Genomic DNA, 19970 nt, shown 5'->3' on the forward strand with positions numbered 1-19970 from the left:
ATTTATGGATTTGAAGGTTGATATAGAAGAGCTGGTTGGTCACTAGCACAATTCCGACGTCGACCCTTATTTTCTCGTTCCCGTACGAGAAGATATCTTTTAGCGCTGACGTATAAATGAAAAGTTAGCCGAATAGTTTATCTCACTTTTATCACAGTCCCTTTCTTATTGAGGATTCTTTGATGATAGGGATGTGACGACAGATAAGACGATAAGTGAGATGGAGTCGTAGAAATTGATCACGATCGAAAGTTCGATTCTGATTCGATCAAATGATTACACTCATCGAAAAGATGACTTTCGAGAAGCTAGGTGAGTATCAAAACGAATGAAAAGATTAGTCAAGCGATAGACAAAGTAAAAGGAAGTCGATTATATATATATATGTGTGTATACATATACATATATGTATGTATATATACACACAGATACATACACACACATATGTAATACTTAAGAACTAGATCGGATTAATATAAAGCTTATGATACTTTTGTTAATCCATGATCCTCTTCTGTCTTTACCCATTTACGGTTGAACTACATTTAATTCGATTAGCACCATCTAATTGCGCCTAAGAGGATGAAATTGAATTTTACGTCGAATCATGGTGGAAACGAGATATTCGAATACTTTATTAGATATCGTTGCTATTACTTTGAAAGATAAAACAGGATTTATTAATCCAAAGAATTAACTTTTGTATAAATGAAAATAGAATAATAAGAATGTATATTTGAAAGTTTATTATCTGTATATCTCCGTTAAGAAATATACATAAACAAATTCCTTCTACAAATTTATTTTCTATTATTCACGATTGGCAAATAATAATAAAAAGAAAAACAAAATATCATATTTTTCCCGCTTTGTTTATTCCATTTATTTATTTTTTTACTTCTGATGACAATAGCAATCGTTAAAAAATTTTTACGAAATAAATCGATGATTTGGTCTCAGCCACAGATTAAATCGCACAACCAAAATGTTGGTTGGAAGAAAACAATACCGTCCAAATCCGAATGTATATATACGAAAGCGTTGACGAGAGTAGGGTTGCAGGTGTAGGCATCAGTGGTAAGCAACAGTAAACGGTTTAATGAGCCGCAAAACGATTATTGGCTAGAATTAATCTCGGCAAGCCAAGATATGCCCGTTAAGGTTGGATGGAAATTTCACCTGATTTCTATGAAAAAGAAAGAGAAAAAGAGAAGTAGGGTGGGAGAGAGAGAGAGAGAGAGAGGGGTGATTTCAACCGATAAAAATACCTATAACTCCCAAAACCTTAAAGTAACCTCGATCATTCTCGTTACGACTTTTCTCATTTCGCTAGATCTTACTTCGCAAGAGAGGCACGTAGAACCATTTCGATTCAATTAAAAAGCCTGAAGAAGAGAAGCGTCTAGGAAAAATTTACAGCTCTGTTTACGCGACTCCTTCGTCACTCGGCAAACTCGTTCCTTTATACGTGGATGGTCGCTTCCTTAATTGAATAAACCAACCTCTTCTTCTACACTTTCTCTCTTTCTCTCTCTCTCTCTCTTCTTTTTTTTCCTTTTTTTCTTTCTTTATCGTTTCGTCTATATTGAAAATACTTTCGTTAATTGGACGGAAAAACGAATTTATATTCTCGAAAGGTAAGAAACGATTTTCCCTTAACTATAAAGCAACGTTTCATCTTTTCATGAAGAATGGATGGAAAAGCACCTTCGAAAATAATTCCATCTTGAAAGTTATGACATATATATATATATATATATATATATATATATATATATATGTTTTACTCTCCAACAAACTAATTAAATAGTAATCCTCTCGAAATGTGTCGCGATACGATACGATTGGTCCTTCATGAAACGAAAGCGATTCAACCACATTTTTCTACCCCTTTTTTTTTAATGTATTCCAGTCTCTATGGCGCGAACTTCTCGAGAAAATTTAACGAGCACTAAAAAGAGTCGTTCTCGGGGATTCCAAAGCAAGAAATTGCATCTCCTTGATGCGGAACACTGCTCGTGAACGTGACAAAGAGAGATAGATTTTTGTTAAACAAGGCACAAAAGGATGGGATCCTTTCGGAACGTGGAAAATAGCCAATTTCTACAGCTCGATATTATAATTTGCCAAGGAATTAAATTTCTCTCTCTCTCTCTCTCTCTCTCTCTTTTACTAGGAAACTTTCATTAACATTATACAAGAGAAAAAAATGAAACGAAGAGGGATAACTTTGGACGTACTCTTTCTCTTTCCCGCTCTCTCTCTCTCTCTCTCTCTCTCTCTCTTTCTCTGTTTCATTCTTTCTTTGTTAAAGCAAAATAGAACTCGAAAGTAACTCGAGAGCAGTCGTTGTTACGGAGCTAAACAGTTTCATTCGCGGTGATAACTAGAAACGCTTCGGGCGGTCGGAGTCATTAGAAACTCAAGTAGGTACCTTTCCTTCATCTCCTCCATCTATTTCACGCATTTCATCGTCAGGTGAGTTCACGCTCAACATTACAGTTGCGGCACGTCGTCAAGGAAATTGACAGTACTTTTGACGAGAGAAGAGATTATTAAAAGTTGAATGTTCCTGGACGCGTACTAGCAATTACAGTACAATTTGTAATTGCATAAATTTATTACTGGATGCCAAATACACTCGAACTTGATACATTTACAATTATTCTCCTTTTACGTTTAGAAAGGATAATAAATCGTGAAAATGAAAAAGAATATTTTTTTTTTTTACGATTTACGAGAAGTGTCCCGTTAAAATAATAATGATAGAAATTATTCAGATTATATATATATATATATATATATATATTTTTTTTTAATAATTCACCTTATGCTTTTTCTGCAATATTTAAAATGTTATTTTTTCTTTCTTTTTCTTTTCTTCTTTTTTTTTCTTCTTAAAATGGAAAAAACATATCAACGAAGAATTTACGCAAAAAAAAAGACGACGCATTTTATGCGAACGTTTCTGGCAAGAAAACGTCGGTAAAGGAGCCACACGAAATCTTCTGACCAGAAAGGTCGCGGGAATCGAGCGTTAACTTTATCCAACGTTCTTTGGGCTTTTACTATGGCTAAGACGAAAACTGGCATTTGGCCAATACGAAGATGCCACGATTGCTATTGTTTATTGCCGACTATATTGTATAACTCTCGCTCTCTTTCTTAACCATTGCCCAAACACGCTAAATTTTCTGCTCATAATCGGTCTATATAACCGTTGAAAACGTCTAAAAGTATAATTGAACGATCTGAATCCTTAAATGATTCGGAAATTGCATCATCGTATTAAAAATATACCGTACGTTTTTTTTTTCTTTCTTTCATTAAATATCTTCAATACATACATAAATACATATCGATTATTTCGCGAAATTAATACATTTGTGATCGGTAACGTAGTCCTACGTCCATTTTAAAATCTCCATTCATTTCAAACAATAAAACTCTGCAATTCTTGACTATAAACATTTAAAAATTACTATGCAACATTCTGTTGATGGTCTCGCTATGGAATTGTCAATTTATTGCATAAACGTAGCCAGATCTTTTTTTTTTTTTTTACAGACTTTATTTATTTAAGAAATACTCTTTAGATTATTATTAATTTATTATTTATAAGAGAAAAGAAAGAAGTACAAAAACAAAACGAATTTAGCACAAAGATCAAAGTAAGTATACATTTAATAATAAAAATTCTTCTAGTGTAACGAATTGGTAAATCAGGAATAATCAAACGAGATAATAGATAAAGGAAAACGAATAAAACATACGTTTGAGATTGGTATTGGTCAAAGAAAACTGTAATTCGATTAAAACCTCTCTCTCTCTCTCTCTCTCTCTCTCTCTCTGTCTCTCTCTTTTGTGAATTAGTAATCTCGAAATGGACGGTGATTCGTTAATTTATATTCTCCAGAGATTTAATCATAGGTATTCCCTAAAATATCGTACTAATTATCCCGATAACATAACCTCAGAAACAGAATTCGATAGCATACAATACATATATATATATATATATATATATATATATATCGCATATTTACGGACACATAGAAACACGGATAGCGCGCGCGAAATATGCGAGTTTTTCTCCTGCAACGAAAGTTAAACTTTCCTCATAGGTCTCCCTAAGAGAAAAGTGGAATTAAACAGAGTGGATAGACAAAGAGAGAGAGAGAGAAAGAGAAAGAGGTAGAAATTTTGTCGGTCGTATGAGAAAGAAAAAAAGTCAAATGCAAAATGAGCCGTCGACTATTCTCAGGAGATTCTTTCTTTCCTCTTTCATATATAATATGATTCCGGTTAAGTACGATTCGCGAGAGAAGAGTTTTGCAAACTCCTCACGGCCGTAGTCATTGTCGGTACGAAGGTATGAAAAGGTTGGCCAGCAGAATCAGAGAGAGAATAGTGGTGTCGGTGTCGGTATTGCTGGTAGTGACGGTGATGCTACTGGTACTGGTGATTACGAAGGGGTGAGGATTTCACCGATAAGGAGAAACGGCATGCGGTTCAATAAGAGTGAAAGAGAAAGATAGAGAGGGTAGAGATAGGAGACGTGGTAGGGATAAGAGAAGGTAAAGAGAAGGAGTGGAGGCGAACGTGTCATAGTCGTCCGGAGCTTGTGGCCAAGGATATTAATAGCTCGGGCGTGACACCCCACGAAATAACCTCCCTTCCATGCCAAGACCAACCGCCATGCTCCATAACCGCTTGCTTGTCTCCTCGTAGGCGTTAACTGGGCCAAGAACTGCTCATTTTCGAGAACGAGAACTTTTCCACCTTCCTTACTAACCCTTTCATTTCCTTTTTTTTTCTTTTTCTTCTCCTTCTTTTTCACAACCTCTTTAATATCCATCCTTTAGTATTTCTCTATCTCTCTTTCCTTCTTCCTTTCACTTTTTTTTCGTTCTTTTCTCTACACCTTCACATTTATCTCTCTCTCTCTCTCTTTCTCTCTCTCTCTCTCACACTCTCTCCTTTCTTTTTTTCTCCCAGCAATACAAATTCTTGCACACTTTCAAATTCTTTTTCCCCAGACTTTCAGCAATTACATCAACGACTCTCTTTGTAGAAAAAGTTTGCGTCTCAACCGTAACAACTACCATCTAGATCAAACATAAGGGAATCTTATTAGAAAGAGGAAGGAGAGAGAAAAGGAAGGAGAGAGAAAGAGAGAGAGAGAGAGAAAGGGAGGAACGTGACAAACTTACTCTGATATATCATCCAGATATATTAAGTTCTTCCCTTTTTTCCGATAACTAAAGATTCGACGAAATTAGATCGACAATATTGAGTCACTGTTTCTAATCGGTAAAAACGTAATTAATCCGAGTAAAACTAACGATTCCTTGACTGGGTACGATTTAACGGTATAAAAAGTATTAATCATTGGAAAATAAAAAAAGATAGAAGTAGCAAAAAAAAGAGAAGAGATCTTGATAGGTTGAAGGAGACAAGCTTTTCCTTCTGAAAATTGATGGCTTGTTAAAGTCCGTGAAGCTACATCGACGATAATTTTTAACTGACTTTGTGGAAAGAAAATGGAGAAGAGATAGAGAGAGATAGAAAGAGAGAGAAAGATAGATGTCACGCCGTGCCGATAAAAAAAGCGAAACGCTTCGAGAGAACGAGAGAGAGAGAGAGAAAAAGTGGAAGGGGAAGGGGTCTAGGAAAGGTTGGAAGTATGGATATGGGTGGGGATATAGGTAAGGGTAAGAACGGTGGGGAAGGGGAACTGAAGAGACATCGTCGGAGAGAAGACCGAGTGGAAGTAGAAGACTTCGTACACTCGAGAAGTTCCCAGAGGAGGGCAAAGCCGACGAATGAGATAGTACCGAGTAATGTGCTCCATCTCTACTCCGGGTCACATTTAATTAATAACCACGGCATATCTCGAGAGTAATGTATATTAATTGTGAAAAAGGAACAAGAACCGGTATACGGACCGGCCCGTTATACGTTCTTGCCAAGAAAAATTAAAGGTCGCTTGCCTTCCTCTTCTTTTCCATTTTCACTTTCTTTTTTTTCAGTTTTTCTTTCTCCGTTCGCATTTTTTCTTTCCTTTTTTCTTCTTCTTCTTATTCTTCCGCGTTTGACCTCGAATATTTCATGTTCAGGATCGTCGTCCTTCGATATTATTCTATCTTATGTCAATTTATTAACTGTTATATGTCAGTTTATAGGGAATTCTTTGAATTGGCGTACGTTTAATATGAACGTGATTAGAAAATATGTAAAATTATATAGAAAAAAAAAGAAAAGAAAAGAAAAAGAAAATTATTAATACACGCTGGTTGGACTATTAAATAATTTTTGATTATTAAATAATTTCTAAAAATAATAGGGACTGTAAAACAAGTGGTATGTCCGTTATACGGATATAAAAGTTAACACTGAATATTTGGAAAATATTTTGAAAAAATCCGAACTATAGCGATTTTCTACCGAACGCGTTTCCATTGGAAAAATATGCGATCGTCCAGTCAATATTAAATTTCTCTCTGAAGAGACATTAGACCGACGCGAATCGTTCGAAATTATAAATTTTAATGCAAACAATCGGACCGATTGGGGATAATCGATTAAAAATACGGCTTTACGTATTTTATCCATACAATAATCGGGATATTAAATGGTTTACGCCGTTCATCCCGGTAGGATCGCCTACATTCTTCTATGATAAATTTAAAATTCAACTGATAATGAAAGAGCGACATCACCGAATCCCGACACGATAATGATGGAGCATTGCGTAATGAAATATTTTATTGAACGATCGGGCTCATGTCGTTCATTAATAAACGAAATCGAAAATTACCTGGATATCAACGATAATAGTGATGCTGATATCTTTCATTATGATTATCACACAGTTTCCGATTCTCATTTTAACGATCGATTGGGATCATTAATTATTTTATGTACGTCACGTTGTTGTCCGAATTTTAGTTATAGAATTGATATAGCGATACAATAGAAAAGAAGAAAAAAAAGTACAAACGAAAGATCGTCTACTCATTACGTGAAGTCATATGTATACGACAAAATGAAATATCATTATGTTTATAATAAGATTCTCTTACGTACTCATGTAAGAGAAGTGCTTTAATACAAATAGAAGTTCAAACTGTTTTAATATAAATTATCCACTTTGTATACTGGATATATTTCGGCATAAACAACTATATATAATGTATTACAATGAAAGCTTTGAAGGTATAGAGACAAAGCACGTATCTTGTGAGAAGGATCGAGAGCAATAATAACACAAATCCGTTTTAACAGAACTCAAGTGCAAAGCGCATAACAAATCGTGCTTCTGTCTCTCTGTTTCTCTATCTTTCTCTCTATCTTCCTCTCTCTCTCTCTCTCTCTCTCTCTCTGTCTCTGTCTTTCTCTTTCTTTTTAACCCCTTCCTCTTGTTTCCAAGTCAAACGATCTCGGCTTTCGAAAGCGTCAGTCTTTGGAAGCTTTAACCGTCGAACGAATCAAAGTTTCCGAGCTCACGGTATCGAGCCGCCTCGGGGTAATCCACCGTAAATAATGCAGGTCGCTCCCGTGACGTGACTTCTGGACGTGTCGACGTTCCACGCGCGAAAACTCTTGGTTAAAAGTAGTTGAGCCCTTGGCTAAAAGTTCGAAAAGCCGACCACCACCAACAAAGTTATTGCCACCAACGGCAGTCTGTTCAACTATCGCCACCTATTCGATGCTTTTACATATATACGTATATAAACAGATACACACACAAACACATAAACATATACACAGGCACGCACGCACGCACGCATACAAACCTGTATATACAAGTGTATATGTGCATTTATATATACATACATAATATCGAGAGTAAATATAAGAAAGAGATAGAGAAAAAGATCGTCCTCAAAATTCTACGTTTACGAACGTTACGTTAAAAGAAAAAACAAAGAATCCATCTATTCCCGTCATCGATGTCGACTTAACTAAGATTTCGTTGGGATAGGAAAGTTTTATAGCTCCGTGCCGGTCGCAAGACTTAAAGTAACCGAGAGTAGAATAGAGAGGTCGCAAGGTAGATATTCGAGAAAACGATAGCTACGGGTAAGAAAAGCAAGGTACAGTAAGCAGAAGGCACGGTGGATTAAGGCAAAAAGGGAGGTGGGATAGGAGGTTAGAGGTAAAGAAGAGGACTCAGTGAAGAAGGAAATGGCTCGACCTGAATATTTTCACAACGAACTTTTCTTTGAATACAGCATGCAACGGTGGCACGACACGCGCCCCCTTCAGCATACGAAACACAGTGGTTATCCTAGAGAATCGGAAAGACGCTGCCTTAGAAAAAGAGAAAAGGAGGTCACGTGCCGCCGTTTGACGACGACAACTATGAAGACGAAGACGAAGACGAAGACGAAAACGACGACGGAGAAGAATAAATTCCAAAGTTTTAAACTCTCGAAAGGGAGGTACCAAGAATACACGCTCATCAACGACGTTTTCTATTTTAACATCTTTTCCTTTTTTTAACGATCCTTCGTTAAATCGACGTCTTACGTTCTTTATGAAAATCAATTCAACGAACGGATTTTCATATTTTCTTATTTTTCTTTCTCTCTCTCTCTCTCTCTCTCTCTCTCTCTCTCTCTCTCTCTCTCTCTCTCTATCTATCTATCTCTCTTGTGTAAAGAAAAAAAAGAAAGAAAAAAGGATAAAAAAAAAAGGAAAAATCATGAAAGTAATTTTATATATGGAAAAGGAATAAAGAGGATGGGGGCCAAGTAAAAAGGAGTTTTAAAAACAACGAGAAATGATATTTAACTTTCAAAGTAAATTTGCAACTTTGGTTACATTTTTATCTCTCATTGAAAACACAACTGGAATGAAAGAAAAGTTCGCGATCGCCGATCTTCTGAAAGTCCCGTCCGCCTTTTTATTACCTACTTGGGTGAATCGTTAGAAGTGGTTAAGTATTCTCACGAGAGGTACTCTGTTTTTCTTACGGTATCTTTAAGAACGTATGATCGACGAGTACCGGGAGTATGAATTTGAACTTAATCGTATTTCTTTAGCATTGAATTTAAACCCGAGTATCACTATAATGAGCTTCCTTTTCGTTTTCTCATCAAATATCGAAGGGATTTAAATAAATATAAAGGAAGGAATATAAGGATAACACAAAGAGGGAAAGTACAAGAAGGTAAAAGAAAAATTTCAATTTTATGAGCTAACTTGGCGATAGTCCGAGAAACTGTAGAAGGAATTGTTAAGCAAAGACTGGGATCGAATTTACGATGCAAAATGAATTTGGACGGATTTTTGTATTTTAGATTTTTAACAGAGACCGAACAAAAATCATTGTTCCTATCGACATTTTTATATTAGTGTGGTAACACGATCCGCCTTGGAAAATCAAGTTATATAAATCGAAATTAATAATAAGATTATTAATGAAAATATTATGATGATCGTTCGATATAAAATGTTACGCGTAAAGTTAAAAAAGTAAAAAAAAAAAGACATTATTCATAATCATAATACGATCACGTACAATGTAGAACGTAAAAACGTAATAACGACGGTTAGAATAAAAAGTAAAAAAAAAAAAAAAAAAAAAAAAAAAGAAAGAAAAAAGAAAGAAAATAAAAATAATTTTTTTCGAACGCTTCTATACGTGATCCGCTTTGTGATTATACATGCAGATTGATACTGTCAAATATTTAGAGAATTTTTTAAAAGGACAACAAATCTCGTCTCTATTGATAGAGAAATTCATTAGTCTTTATTTTCTTTTTTTTTTCTTCTTTTCTTTTTTTCACGATCAATGGATAGAATTTTTCCATTGAATAAATAAATCGGACAAAGAGTACGAATACACGTACAAAAATGCATGTTCGGAAAGGAATTTAAAAATTCAACCGAAAAAGGGGAGAGAAAAGGATAGGTTTTCGATCGAAGAGTTTTCCTGTTCGAAAACACCCTAGTCCCTTGATAACCGGCTGGCAGCCCATTTTCTTCGAGTAGTATCCCGCGGATGACAGCGTTTCTTCGGTAAATGCCACGCAACTTGAGCGAAATGGAAACCGAAATGAAACGGAAGCTTCGAATAGCAATCGAGCCAGCCGTCAATGGCAGGAATCCTCGTGACTCCAACCCCTATATTCCGATTATTTATTCGCACCCTAGTGTGCTTCGATTTTTCATCCAATTTTTTATGAGTTGAAAAAGAGACGAATACCGAAAAAGTGAAAACCTAAGCGAAGAAAAAAAAAGATAAATAAATAAAAAGATCGAAACGAAAGAAAAGAAAAAAAAAATGAGAAAAGTATCAAGAAATACCAATGAATAGCCGCGAAGGGTCAATTATTGATCTTTCAATAGAGTGGAAAATTATATTGGCAGACAGTAAATATATATATATGTATGTGTGTGTGTGTGTGTGTGTGTATAGTATATATATAAACAATCTATGTAAAGAGAGGGAGAAATTGTTTTAACCTTCCGTTTCTCCTTCGAAGCTTCTGAAGCTTTGGTCTGTTATCAGTACGGAACAGAACGTCTCACGTTTACTCTTTACGATCTTGACTGGAATACTCTTAGAGAACGTAAGATTCCTAATATTAAAAGATAGAGAGAAAGATAGATTTATGGTGTTTATTAACGAACTAGTTTATCTATGTGAATAATTAAAAGACTGTATCTGATAGATATTAATAATTTATTAAAAATATCCCTATAGAAATATCCCTATAGAAAAAAATATTTTTCATACGAATGTCCCAATAAAATTACAACCGTTGTAAAATACATCATTAATGTGGAACAAATGGGAGTGTATGTGTATGTGTGTGTGTGTGTGTTTGTGAGAGAGAGAGAGAGAGAGAGGGAGAGAGAGGAAGAGATAGGTAGAAAGAAGAGAAAAAAAATGAATAATGTAAAAGATCGTACCGTTGAGCACGTGGACGGAGACGACAGTGACCGCAGCTATGTCGGCCAATGCGCAACTATAATTCCCACTGTCTTTCTTATTCGCATTGGCAATGTAGAGCCTCGAAACCGCTCCGGTCGACCCCATGTCGGTTTTCACACTGAAACAGAAAAACAGAAAGCACGTAGGAACGTCTAAGGAATTTCTTATCGTTCGAAGTGAACCTGAGTGAAAGTGGAAAGAAAAACTCGAACATTCTCTGTGTGTTGTTCATTCAGTGAATAAGAGGGAAAAAGATAGAGGGTAAGAGTAGAAGAAGAGAGAAAGAGAAAGAGAAAGAGAGAGAAAGAAAGACGAGGATATAAAGAGAGACGTGGGAAAAGAGAAGAGAGCGTAAATCAAGTTGCCCTTTTCCTCTCGATTCTGTCACCGACGGATCGACCATTTCTCAAGAGTCTACTTCTCTCTTTTTTTTCTTTTCTTTCTCTCTCTCTCTCTCTCTCTCTCTCTCTCTCTACCTATCCCTCTCTCGCTTTTCTCCTTTTACTTTTGTTCAACTCGAACTATAAGAGAAAAAAGAAATAAAAGAAAGAAAAAAGTAAAAGTTTTAGGGGAATCACATGTGAGACTCTTGTTATGATCCTGGGATTTCTTTTATTCTTATTTTAACTTTTTACAAAAAAAAAAAAAAAAAAAAAACAAAAGAAAAAAAAAACAAAAGAAACAAAAAAAGAAAGAAAAAAAGAAAAAAATTTCAACGTCGCTATTCGATCATTAGCTTGATCTAAACAAATTATTCATATATTAAGCGATATTATATAAGCTATATCGAATACTTTGTGTTCATTAAAGAACTCGTTCTTTCTTCTTTTTCTTTCTCTCCCTCTCTCTCTTCTTTTTTCTCTCTCTCTCCCTCTCTCTCTCTTTTTTCTTCTTTTTCTTCTAATAAAGATAACAAGAACGCTTTGCGTTCGAATGTCTTCCTTCAATTAGGATAATTATAAAGAATACTATACTGATTGTGATATTAATCAAAAGAACAAAATATGTAGTGATAAAACGGCCTATAAAAATCGAAGATTGGCCAACGTTAGTTTAATCTATGGTTAGGAAAGTCTAAGAAAGGGCAGAAGTTAAAGAGAGAGAGAGAGAGACAGAGAGAGAGAGAGAGAAAGAGAGAGAGAGAGAGATAAGTTCTTGAGAAGCAAGTTCTTCTTAGTCCTTTGCACGATAAACGTTCTTAGATGAAAACAAGCGCGCAGGCGCTCGTATTGAAGTTAGAAGGAGTAAAGGAGACCATTAAGCAAGAACTACAGCAAAGTCCGTTTGGATATGATGCGGAAGGAAGACGGATTTTAAGGACCGTGAGAGCGGCTAAGGAGGTCGGCAAAAGGACGATATCCAAAATGCCGCAGGCTATGCAAGAGAAAGGGAGAGAAATAGTGAGACAGACAAATAGAGAGAGAGAGAGAGAGAGAGAGAGAGAGAGAAAGAGGGAGAGAAAGAGATAGAGAAGGAAAATAAGGCTGCTGTCAGTGCATTCCTCGCCTTGGACCAGTTTAAAAATTCATTCGGATTGCCGAGATGCCAGGAAACGCATCCTGTGGCCCGATCCACAGTTCTTCTCATCCTTCGACTCCTGATGGAGTCCTTTGAGAATAACGCATCGAGCACTTCTCTATCCTTATCTAATGAAAGTAACAAGTGTGTGTGTGAGAGAGAAAGAGAGAGAGAGAGAGAGAGAGAGAGAGAGAGAGAGAGAGAGAGTTATAAGAGCGTTAAAAGCACTTGTTGCCACCCCGTTATCGTACTCTCCTTTCTCTCTTTTTTTTCTCTTTCTCTCTCTCTCTCTCTCTCTCTCTCTATTCTTCTTCTTCTTCTTCCCATTCTTCACTAGTATAATAGAAACTCTTTCTTTCGTTATCATGAGAACAAAAACAATCGTTTCGTCAAATATTTGTCATTATGATGGATCGCGAAAGAAAGAAGAAAGAAAAGGATATTGATAGAAAAAAAAAGGAAAAAAAAAAAAAAAAGAAAAAGGATTCGTTTAAACATCTCAATGTTTTTTTTTCACAATTCGAGATATATAAGTTCATCGAGAATTCATTTCATTATTTTCAACGGTACATCGTAAAAATTCTGTCACTACGACGCGCTTGTAAAAAAAAATGAAAAAGGGAATAGAACAAAAGGACGAGAGAAAGAGAGAGAGAGAGAGAGAGAGAGAGAGAGAGAGAGAAAGAGAGAGAGATAGGAAGAGATCAAGCTAATAGAGACATCGTGTAAAACTTTAACGACACGACAACGATGGATGTCAGGTAACGCATATTATCTAGCGTTGAAATTATTGGACGGCTGTGGTGGCCATCGTCGAAATCTGTCGATGCGATATTTCACCAGTGGGGAAACTCAAAATCGCGGAACGGGAAGATAACAGCCAAACTAACGGGCTACTCGATGTAACACCTTCTACTATTGTATACATATACACTCACACACATATTTACATTGACATTCTGTGTTCACGTCATATGGACAAAAGCTTGCTGGGAACAGCCGGTAGTCTCAGTACTCCGCGGAAAGCACGCGAGATCGAGCCGCGTCACATTGTGGCTCAGGCCAAAATTTCCTCACGATTGGCATCCCTGCGATAGGTACGCACGAACCTATACATATACATATACATATATATATATATATATATATATATATATATATATATATACCTACATACGTAACATGGTTTGCCATTTCGAACCACCGAACATTGCCATCACCCTTTCATTTCTCTCTCTCTCTTTCTCTCTCTCTCTCTTTCTCTCTCTCTCTCTCTCTCTCTTTCTCTTCTTCTCTTTCTCTCTCTTCTTCCCTCCTCGCCCTTTTCTCCCGCTTATTGGACACATTTACCGCATTGTACCGCAACCGTGTACCGCACATACCCCTTCTTCTCTCTTCCAGCAAACATTCGTAACCGCGAAAATTTTATACAAACGACTGCCTTATCCAGAAACCACGATAGCTTCTCCCTTATGTCTCATACAGTTAACCTAGCAAATCTTTGTATCAGGAAATTGATGGTTTTCTATAATCATGACCAATATTTTCAGATTTCAGACTTGAAAATGTGGATGTATTGTACTTACATTACCTTTATCATTTTTTCTCTTTGATGAATAAGATATTTATTTTTGATTTCTTTTTTTCCGTTCTTTTATCCGTTAACAAAGATCATCTTTGTTAATAAAAGTCTAATCTGACATTGTTCAAAGATAATTTTTTGTCATTTAATTAAAATCTAATCTCTCATCGTTCCTAGAAAGTACATAAATAATTCTTTAATGAAATTTCTTGATTACGGAGAAATACAAATATCCGTTATTATTCGCAAAGTTGAAAATGTATTAACATTCGAAGGAGAGACATGCTAAATAAATTATGCGTTATGAATCTGTCATTCGCAAAATTTTGGTTGAAGTTCAAAATATTAACAAAGATAGAGACAAAAACAGAGATAAAGAGAAAGAGAGAGACAGAGAGAGAGAGAGAGAGAGAGAGGGAGAGAGAGAGTGTGTGAGGAAGAGAGAGAGAGAGAGAGAGAGAGAGAGAGAGAGAGAGAGAGGGAGAGAGAGAGTGTGTGAGGAAGAGAGAAAGAAAGTGAGAAAGAGAGAGAAAGAAAGAAAGAGAAAAAGAGACAGAGACAGAGAGAGAGAGAGAGAGAGAGAGAGAGAGAAAGAGAGAGAGATAGAGATAGAGAAAGAGATTAAGGAAGTACTTCGACTTCGTTTCGCCGAGAAGGGTTTATTCGTACACAGTTTCCTGCTCTAGAGTTAAACAGGAGAAATTCACGGTCCGCCTATTAATCCAGCCAAGTTAGATTTTGAATTTCGCGACGTTTAATACTCTTAGCTTCTACGGAGTTTATTAGGATTCGAACTTAACTCGAAATTGTGAATTTTGTTCCTCGTGCCATCATCCAATACCATTCCCATTATCTCGTAACATTCTTTTCTATATCTCTAAAGTATGTATGTAAACTTGTTGGAATTTTTCCTCCGAAGGGAAAAATGAAAATTCGATTTACCAGAAAGAAGGTTGAGAGCTAATATCCTTTTGATCACGAGATATAACGCGACGGAATAGAGCGATGAAGGGAAGGGTGGAGAGTAATGGAGAGGACGACTTTTCAAAAGAGAGAGAGAGAGAAAGATACCTTGATTACGAGAAATAATATACAAAAGCTCCAAAGAGAGATCAAATTAAAGTATGAGAGAGAAATTCGATACACTGACATAATTATTAAATCTTATTCTCGATAAGGTAACAAAGCGTAAAAGCAGAACAAAGGAGACCCCTTTTGTCTCGCTTGAATAAAATCTCCGATTTGATCGTAAAAAGTAAGAAAGAAAAAGAAAAATAGGGAAGAGAAAGAGAGAGAGAGAGAGAGAGAGACAGACAGACAGACAGAGAAAATGGATAAAAAGATAAAGAGAGAGAGAGAGAGAAAGAGAGAGAGAGAGAGAGACAAAGACAAAAATAAAAAGAAAGAGAGATCAAGGAAGGAAATAAACGAATTTTCCCCGCGAAAGTCGAAAAAGGGTCCTTCCCCGATACCCTTGCAACATCGTTCGAAGGCCATAGGCAATTAGTGACAGTCGTACTCTCTTAATGACATTCCCACGTCGATCCAGGATCGCCTTGGTTTTATCCATTTATCCGGCCGCGTTCCAACCGTTCTTCGAGAAAGCAGAACGTCCGATATCTCTTCTCTACCGTTCACCACACCCTCCTCTATCACTTCTCTATCTCACTCCTATACCTTCTCTTGGCTTTAGCTTCTTCTCTTTCGGCATCACCGTTTTATATTCACAAGAATTTAATTTTGCGCATTGCCCTCAACTACTTCTCTACTTCTCGCTGCATCATGGAAGTAAGAGAGAGAGAGAGAGAGAGAGAGAGAGAGAGAGAGAGAGAGAGAGAAAGAGAGGGAGAGAAATCAATGGATATCTCGAGCTTCAGCTCATCCTTATAACAAATTATTCGTTCGATGCTTCGGATATCCGTCGATGTTCTGTCTCCTTCTCATCAATGCTCTATTCTCCTTCTCTCTCTCTCTCTCTCACTCTCTCTCTCTCTTTCTTTCTCTCTCTTTCTTTCTCTCTCTTTATTCGCCTTATACTTCTTCTTTATTTTTACTGAAAGCTATAGATCCCATTTCACCTTTTACGATTCACTGAAACTTTATCCATGTATTCACAACTGCAAAGCTTTATTGGAATGCTACCGAAGTGACACTTTGAGAAACATTTACGAGAATCTATAGAATTAACGAATGAACGAAAATAAATCGAGCAAGACAGACACAGAGAATGAAAGATAGAAAGATAGAAAGAATATATATATATATATATATATATATATATATATATATATATAAATGGAAAAAAAGAAAGAAGGATGCTTGTCGATTTCTACGGATTATTTTCATTCGATTTAGTTTCTTTATGAAGGATAATAACAAAAGAAAAAAATAAAAAAAAAAATGAATAAATAAATACAGAACTTAAAGAAAAAACCTACGTGATTTTTTTCTCTCTTCTTACTTTTCCTTGGTGAGATATATTTTTTTTGCGTCTGATACACGTGGATATTTCCATGGAAAACTAACTTTACTAACAAAAAAGAGAGAAGGAAATGGAGATAGAAAGATGTAGAGAAAGAGAGAGAGAGAGAAAGAGAGAGAGAGAGAGTGCAGAGAGTAGAGTAGCTTACATATGCGAAAGCTCGATGCACTGCCGGAATGTACTACCCTTCCTCCTCTTCTTCGACTTTCTCCCTTTTCTTCTTCGTCCTAAACGAAGTGCCGACTTGCATGCTAGAGAAATTGCATTCCGCGCGTTAACGCGTAGTTTCTTCTTTTTTTTCTTCTTCTTCTTCTTCTCTCTTTTTTCTTTTCCTTTTTTTTTTTTTTTTAATATCTCCACATTTCTACGTATATATGCATGCATGTGTATGCGGGTACCTATGTTGAGTGCAAACTTCCAAATAAGCCGAAATGTTAGTTTTCGCTTCATTCTCCAAAGTGTTTTAGCCTGCTCTCTTTTTCTCTATCTCTCTCTCTCTCTCTCACTCTCTCTCTATCTCTCTCTTTCTCTCATTCTTTCGTCCTCTTTTTCGTTTTCATCTTTACTCCGCAACATTTCTAAGTAAAAACCTATGGACTTCCATATACTCAGGATGCTTAACTCGCGCCTCGTCGTCTCAACGAGCCACTCTGTCTCCATCCACCACTTTCCACTACTCTAGAAGAGCAGTTTACAGTCACTAGCCTCTTACCGATCTTCGCTCTTCATCTCCGTCCTAATTTTTTCTCTCTCTCTCTCTCTCTCTCTCTCTCTCTCTATTTTTTTACCCTACCCTCGCACCCCGATCCTCTTTTTTACTTCTCTTTCCTACTTCTATTTCAAATTCGTAAAGCAAAAGATCGTTTTAGCAAATACCAAATGAATGCATTTTTTTTTATCAAACGACGCCAAAACAACGCTAGAATTTTTTAAAGTAATCTTTTCTCTCTCCTCTCTCTCTCTCTCTCTCTCGTTTTACTTTTCTTTCTTTCTTTCTCTCTTTATTTCTTCCTTTTTTTCTTCCTTTCTTTCTTTCTCAGCTTGTTTCTATGTGTTGTCTCATGACTCCACCTTCTTTGCGTTCAAGCTATTCTTTTTTTGCTTTATTTTTTTTCCCCTTCCTTCCACCCGTTCGCCGCTAACATCCCTTGAGATTTCTGCCACCCTTTTCAAAGCCAACAAATTTTCATACGGCAAAGTAGGAAAGGAGATTTAAGAGTTCACAGATTTCTATCTTTATTCACTCTCTATCTCTCTTTCTGTGCTTTCTATCAATGTTTTCGTAATAGATTTCTCAGCTCTCGAAGATGCTTCGTTTTCCTGAAAGAAAATCCACCGTTCGTGGAATTACAAATGGCGCACGTTCTACATTTGGAAATATTTTACCTGTATGCTGCGGTAAGAGAAAGAAAGATGGAGAATGAGAATGAGAGAGAAAGAGAGATAGAGACAAAGAGAGAAAGAGAGAGAGAGAGAGAGAGAGAGAGAGAGAAGATGGGAAAGAAAGAAGGCATTATAAATTGCAGACTTACACGCAGGTGCGTGTTTCCTGTACGTCCTTAAATAAGAAAATCTCTTAAAATTTTCATTTTTCTTTACATTTTCTTCGCTCTATCATGAAACGCGTCCTTTAAAAGACGTTTATTTGGATTATATGCTTGAAGAAAATTTATGATGAAACATTTAAATCACCTTTATCACGTCAAAATTGTTAATTAAAATCTATATAATATCACAAAGTCGATTCATTCAACAGCTGACACTGAACGTCGTGAATCACGCCGTACTATTATATATAACGTGTAACGCGGGAAAAAATAAATGAAAAGGAGAAAATAAAAATAGAGATAACACACGCTCTAACACGCTTGATTTTTGTTAAATCTTATAACCGTAGAGAGACGATTATGTTAAAAATGTAACGATGTAAAAAAAGGGTGCGATATTTTACTCGAAATAAATAACTATATCTTGTCACGTTGTACAGATATCTGTAAAAATTGTATTCTCTTAAAATATTACGTCCGTACCTTTTGTATTTGTGTTTGTTTGTAATTTTACAAACGATAAAAAAAAAAGAAAAAAGAAAAAAAATCAAAAGATAAATAGACCATCTTTATAAACATTGAAATCGTGTTAGCGAAAATCTAACGAAACGATCGAACGAAATCAGAAAACCACTTGTCGTAGCTCCTCATTTTCCTGGTTTAAAGGCAGTTGTGAAGTTTTTTCGTTACTCTTTCCATCTAAGTTACTGTACCAACCACCAACCACATGACGAGATTTCTCCGTTAAGTTGAAAAACGATTCAAGACTTTTGTTCTAAAGTTTTCGTCAGTTTCGTCAAATAAAAATTGTTCCTCATCTTTGTTCGCGTCGAATTCACATACGAATTATTTGTATCTTGCGAGAGAAATCAAGTGGAAATAAAAAGCATACAAAAAAAAAAGTCAGTTTATATCTTGCGAGAAAAATTAAATGATGATTAAAAGAAGGAAAAAGAAAAAGAAAAAACATAAAAAATAAAAAAGATTACAACGAAAATGAAACCAAAGATTTCATCGACGCAATTATTGTAAAGAAGTTGAAGGAAACAATGCGATTATCCAACATAATTTCAATGAACTCATTCTTGACATATTTAAGATGTCTCTTAAATGTTAATACAAACGAAAATGTATGTGTAATAATCGTTGATAAAAAAAAATTACTTTTTTCTTTTTGTTTGTATTTAAAAAAAAAAACTTACTTTAAGATCATGCAATGTCAATTGTAAAATTGTTTTAGAAATAAAATGACAGCAGGCGTTTGTTCTCGGGCAACGTTCTCTTGATTAATGAATGACTTTTAATTCATTAATGTTTAACTGATGACAGAATAATAGCAAAGCGAGAGAAAAATATATTCAACAAATAAAATAGTTCCTAAATTTTTCTTATGATAGAACTAAGAGAGCAATAGATTAAAAAAGATTTCGGTCTTACTGGGCGATTCCTATACCTTAAAAAATAAAAAAAAAAATAAAAAAATAAAAAGAAATAAAAAAGAAAGAAGAGAGAGAAAACACAAATTCAGTAGTAAAAGTCAATATTTCATGAACGGTATGGCTGTGCAACGTTGTCGTCGAAATAAACTAAGCGGCCCTGGATTTCAATCTAGCGAATGAAGTAATGGAGGCGGACGAGTCTCGTCTACTCCGACTCATTTCCTTGTTTAGTCTACCCCGTTGCACAAGTTTACTGAGTCGAAAACAAAGTAGAAATGTCAAAAAGATGGATTATATGCCGAAAAAAAAAGGAAACAAACAAATAAACAACACAAAAACATCCCTAACTTTTCTCTCCGTCCGTCTGTCTGCCTGTATTTATGTCCCATTAAAAATTTAGAAAAATTATTTAAAAGATCTAACTGCAAACAACAAAAAATCCATGAAACCTTTC

The 19970-nt window shown here is 35.7% G+C and overlaps 1 protein-coding gene across 3 annotated transcripts in view; it reads right to left on the minus strand.

Annotated features, from left to right (window-relative positions):
* Positions 1-19970, minus strand: part of LOC118446498 (zwei Ig domain protein zig-8) — a 201293-nt gene that overhangs the window by 1380 nt on the left and 179943 nt on the right. For all 3 annotated transcript variants that reach the window (XM_035877213.2, XM_085659255.1, XM_085659254.1), the window contains one exon: positions 10927-11066. In XM_035877213.2, coding sequence (XP_035733106.1) covers positions 10927-11066 — 140 coding nt within the window. The remainder of the gene's footprint in view (positions 1-10926; positions 11067-19970) is intronic.

This window comes from Vespa mandarinia, chromosome 9, assembly GCF_050613455.1.
Source record: "Vespa mandarinia isolate Hongniang chromosome 9, ASM5061345v1, whole genome shotgun sequence".
NCBI lineage: Eukaryota > Metazoa > Arthropoda > Insecta > Hymenoptera > Vespidae > Vespa > Vespa mandarinia.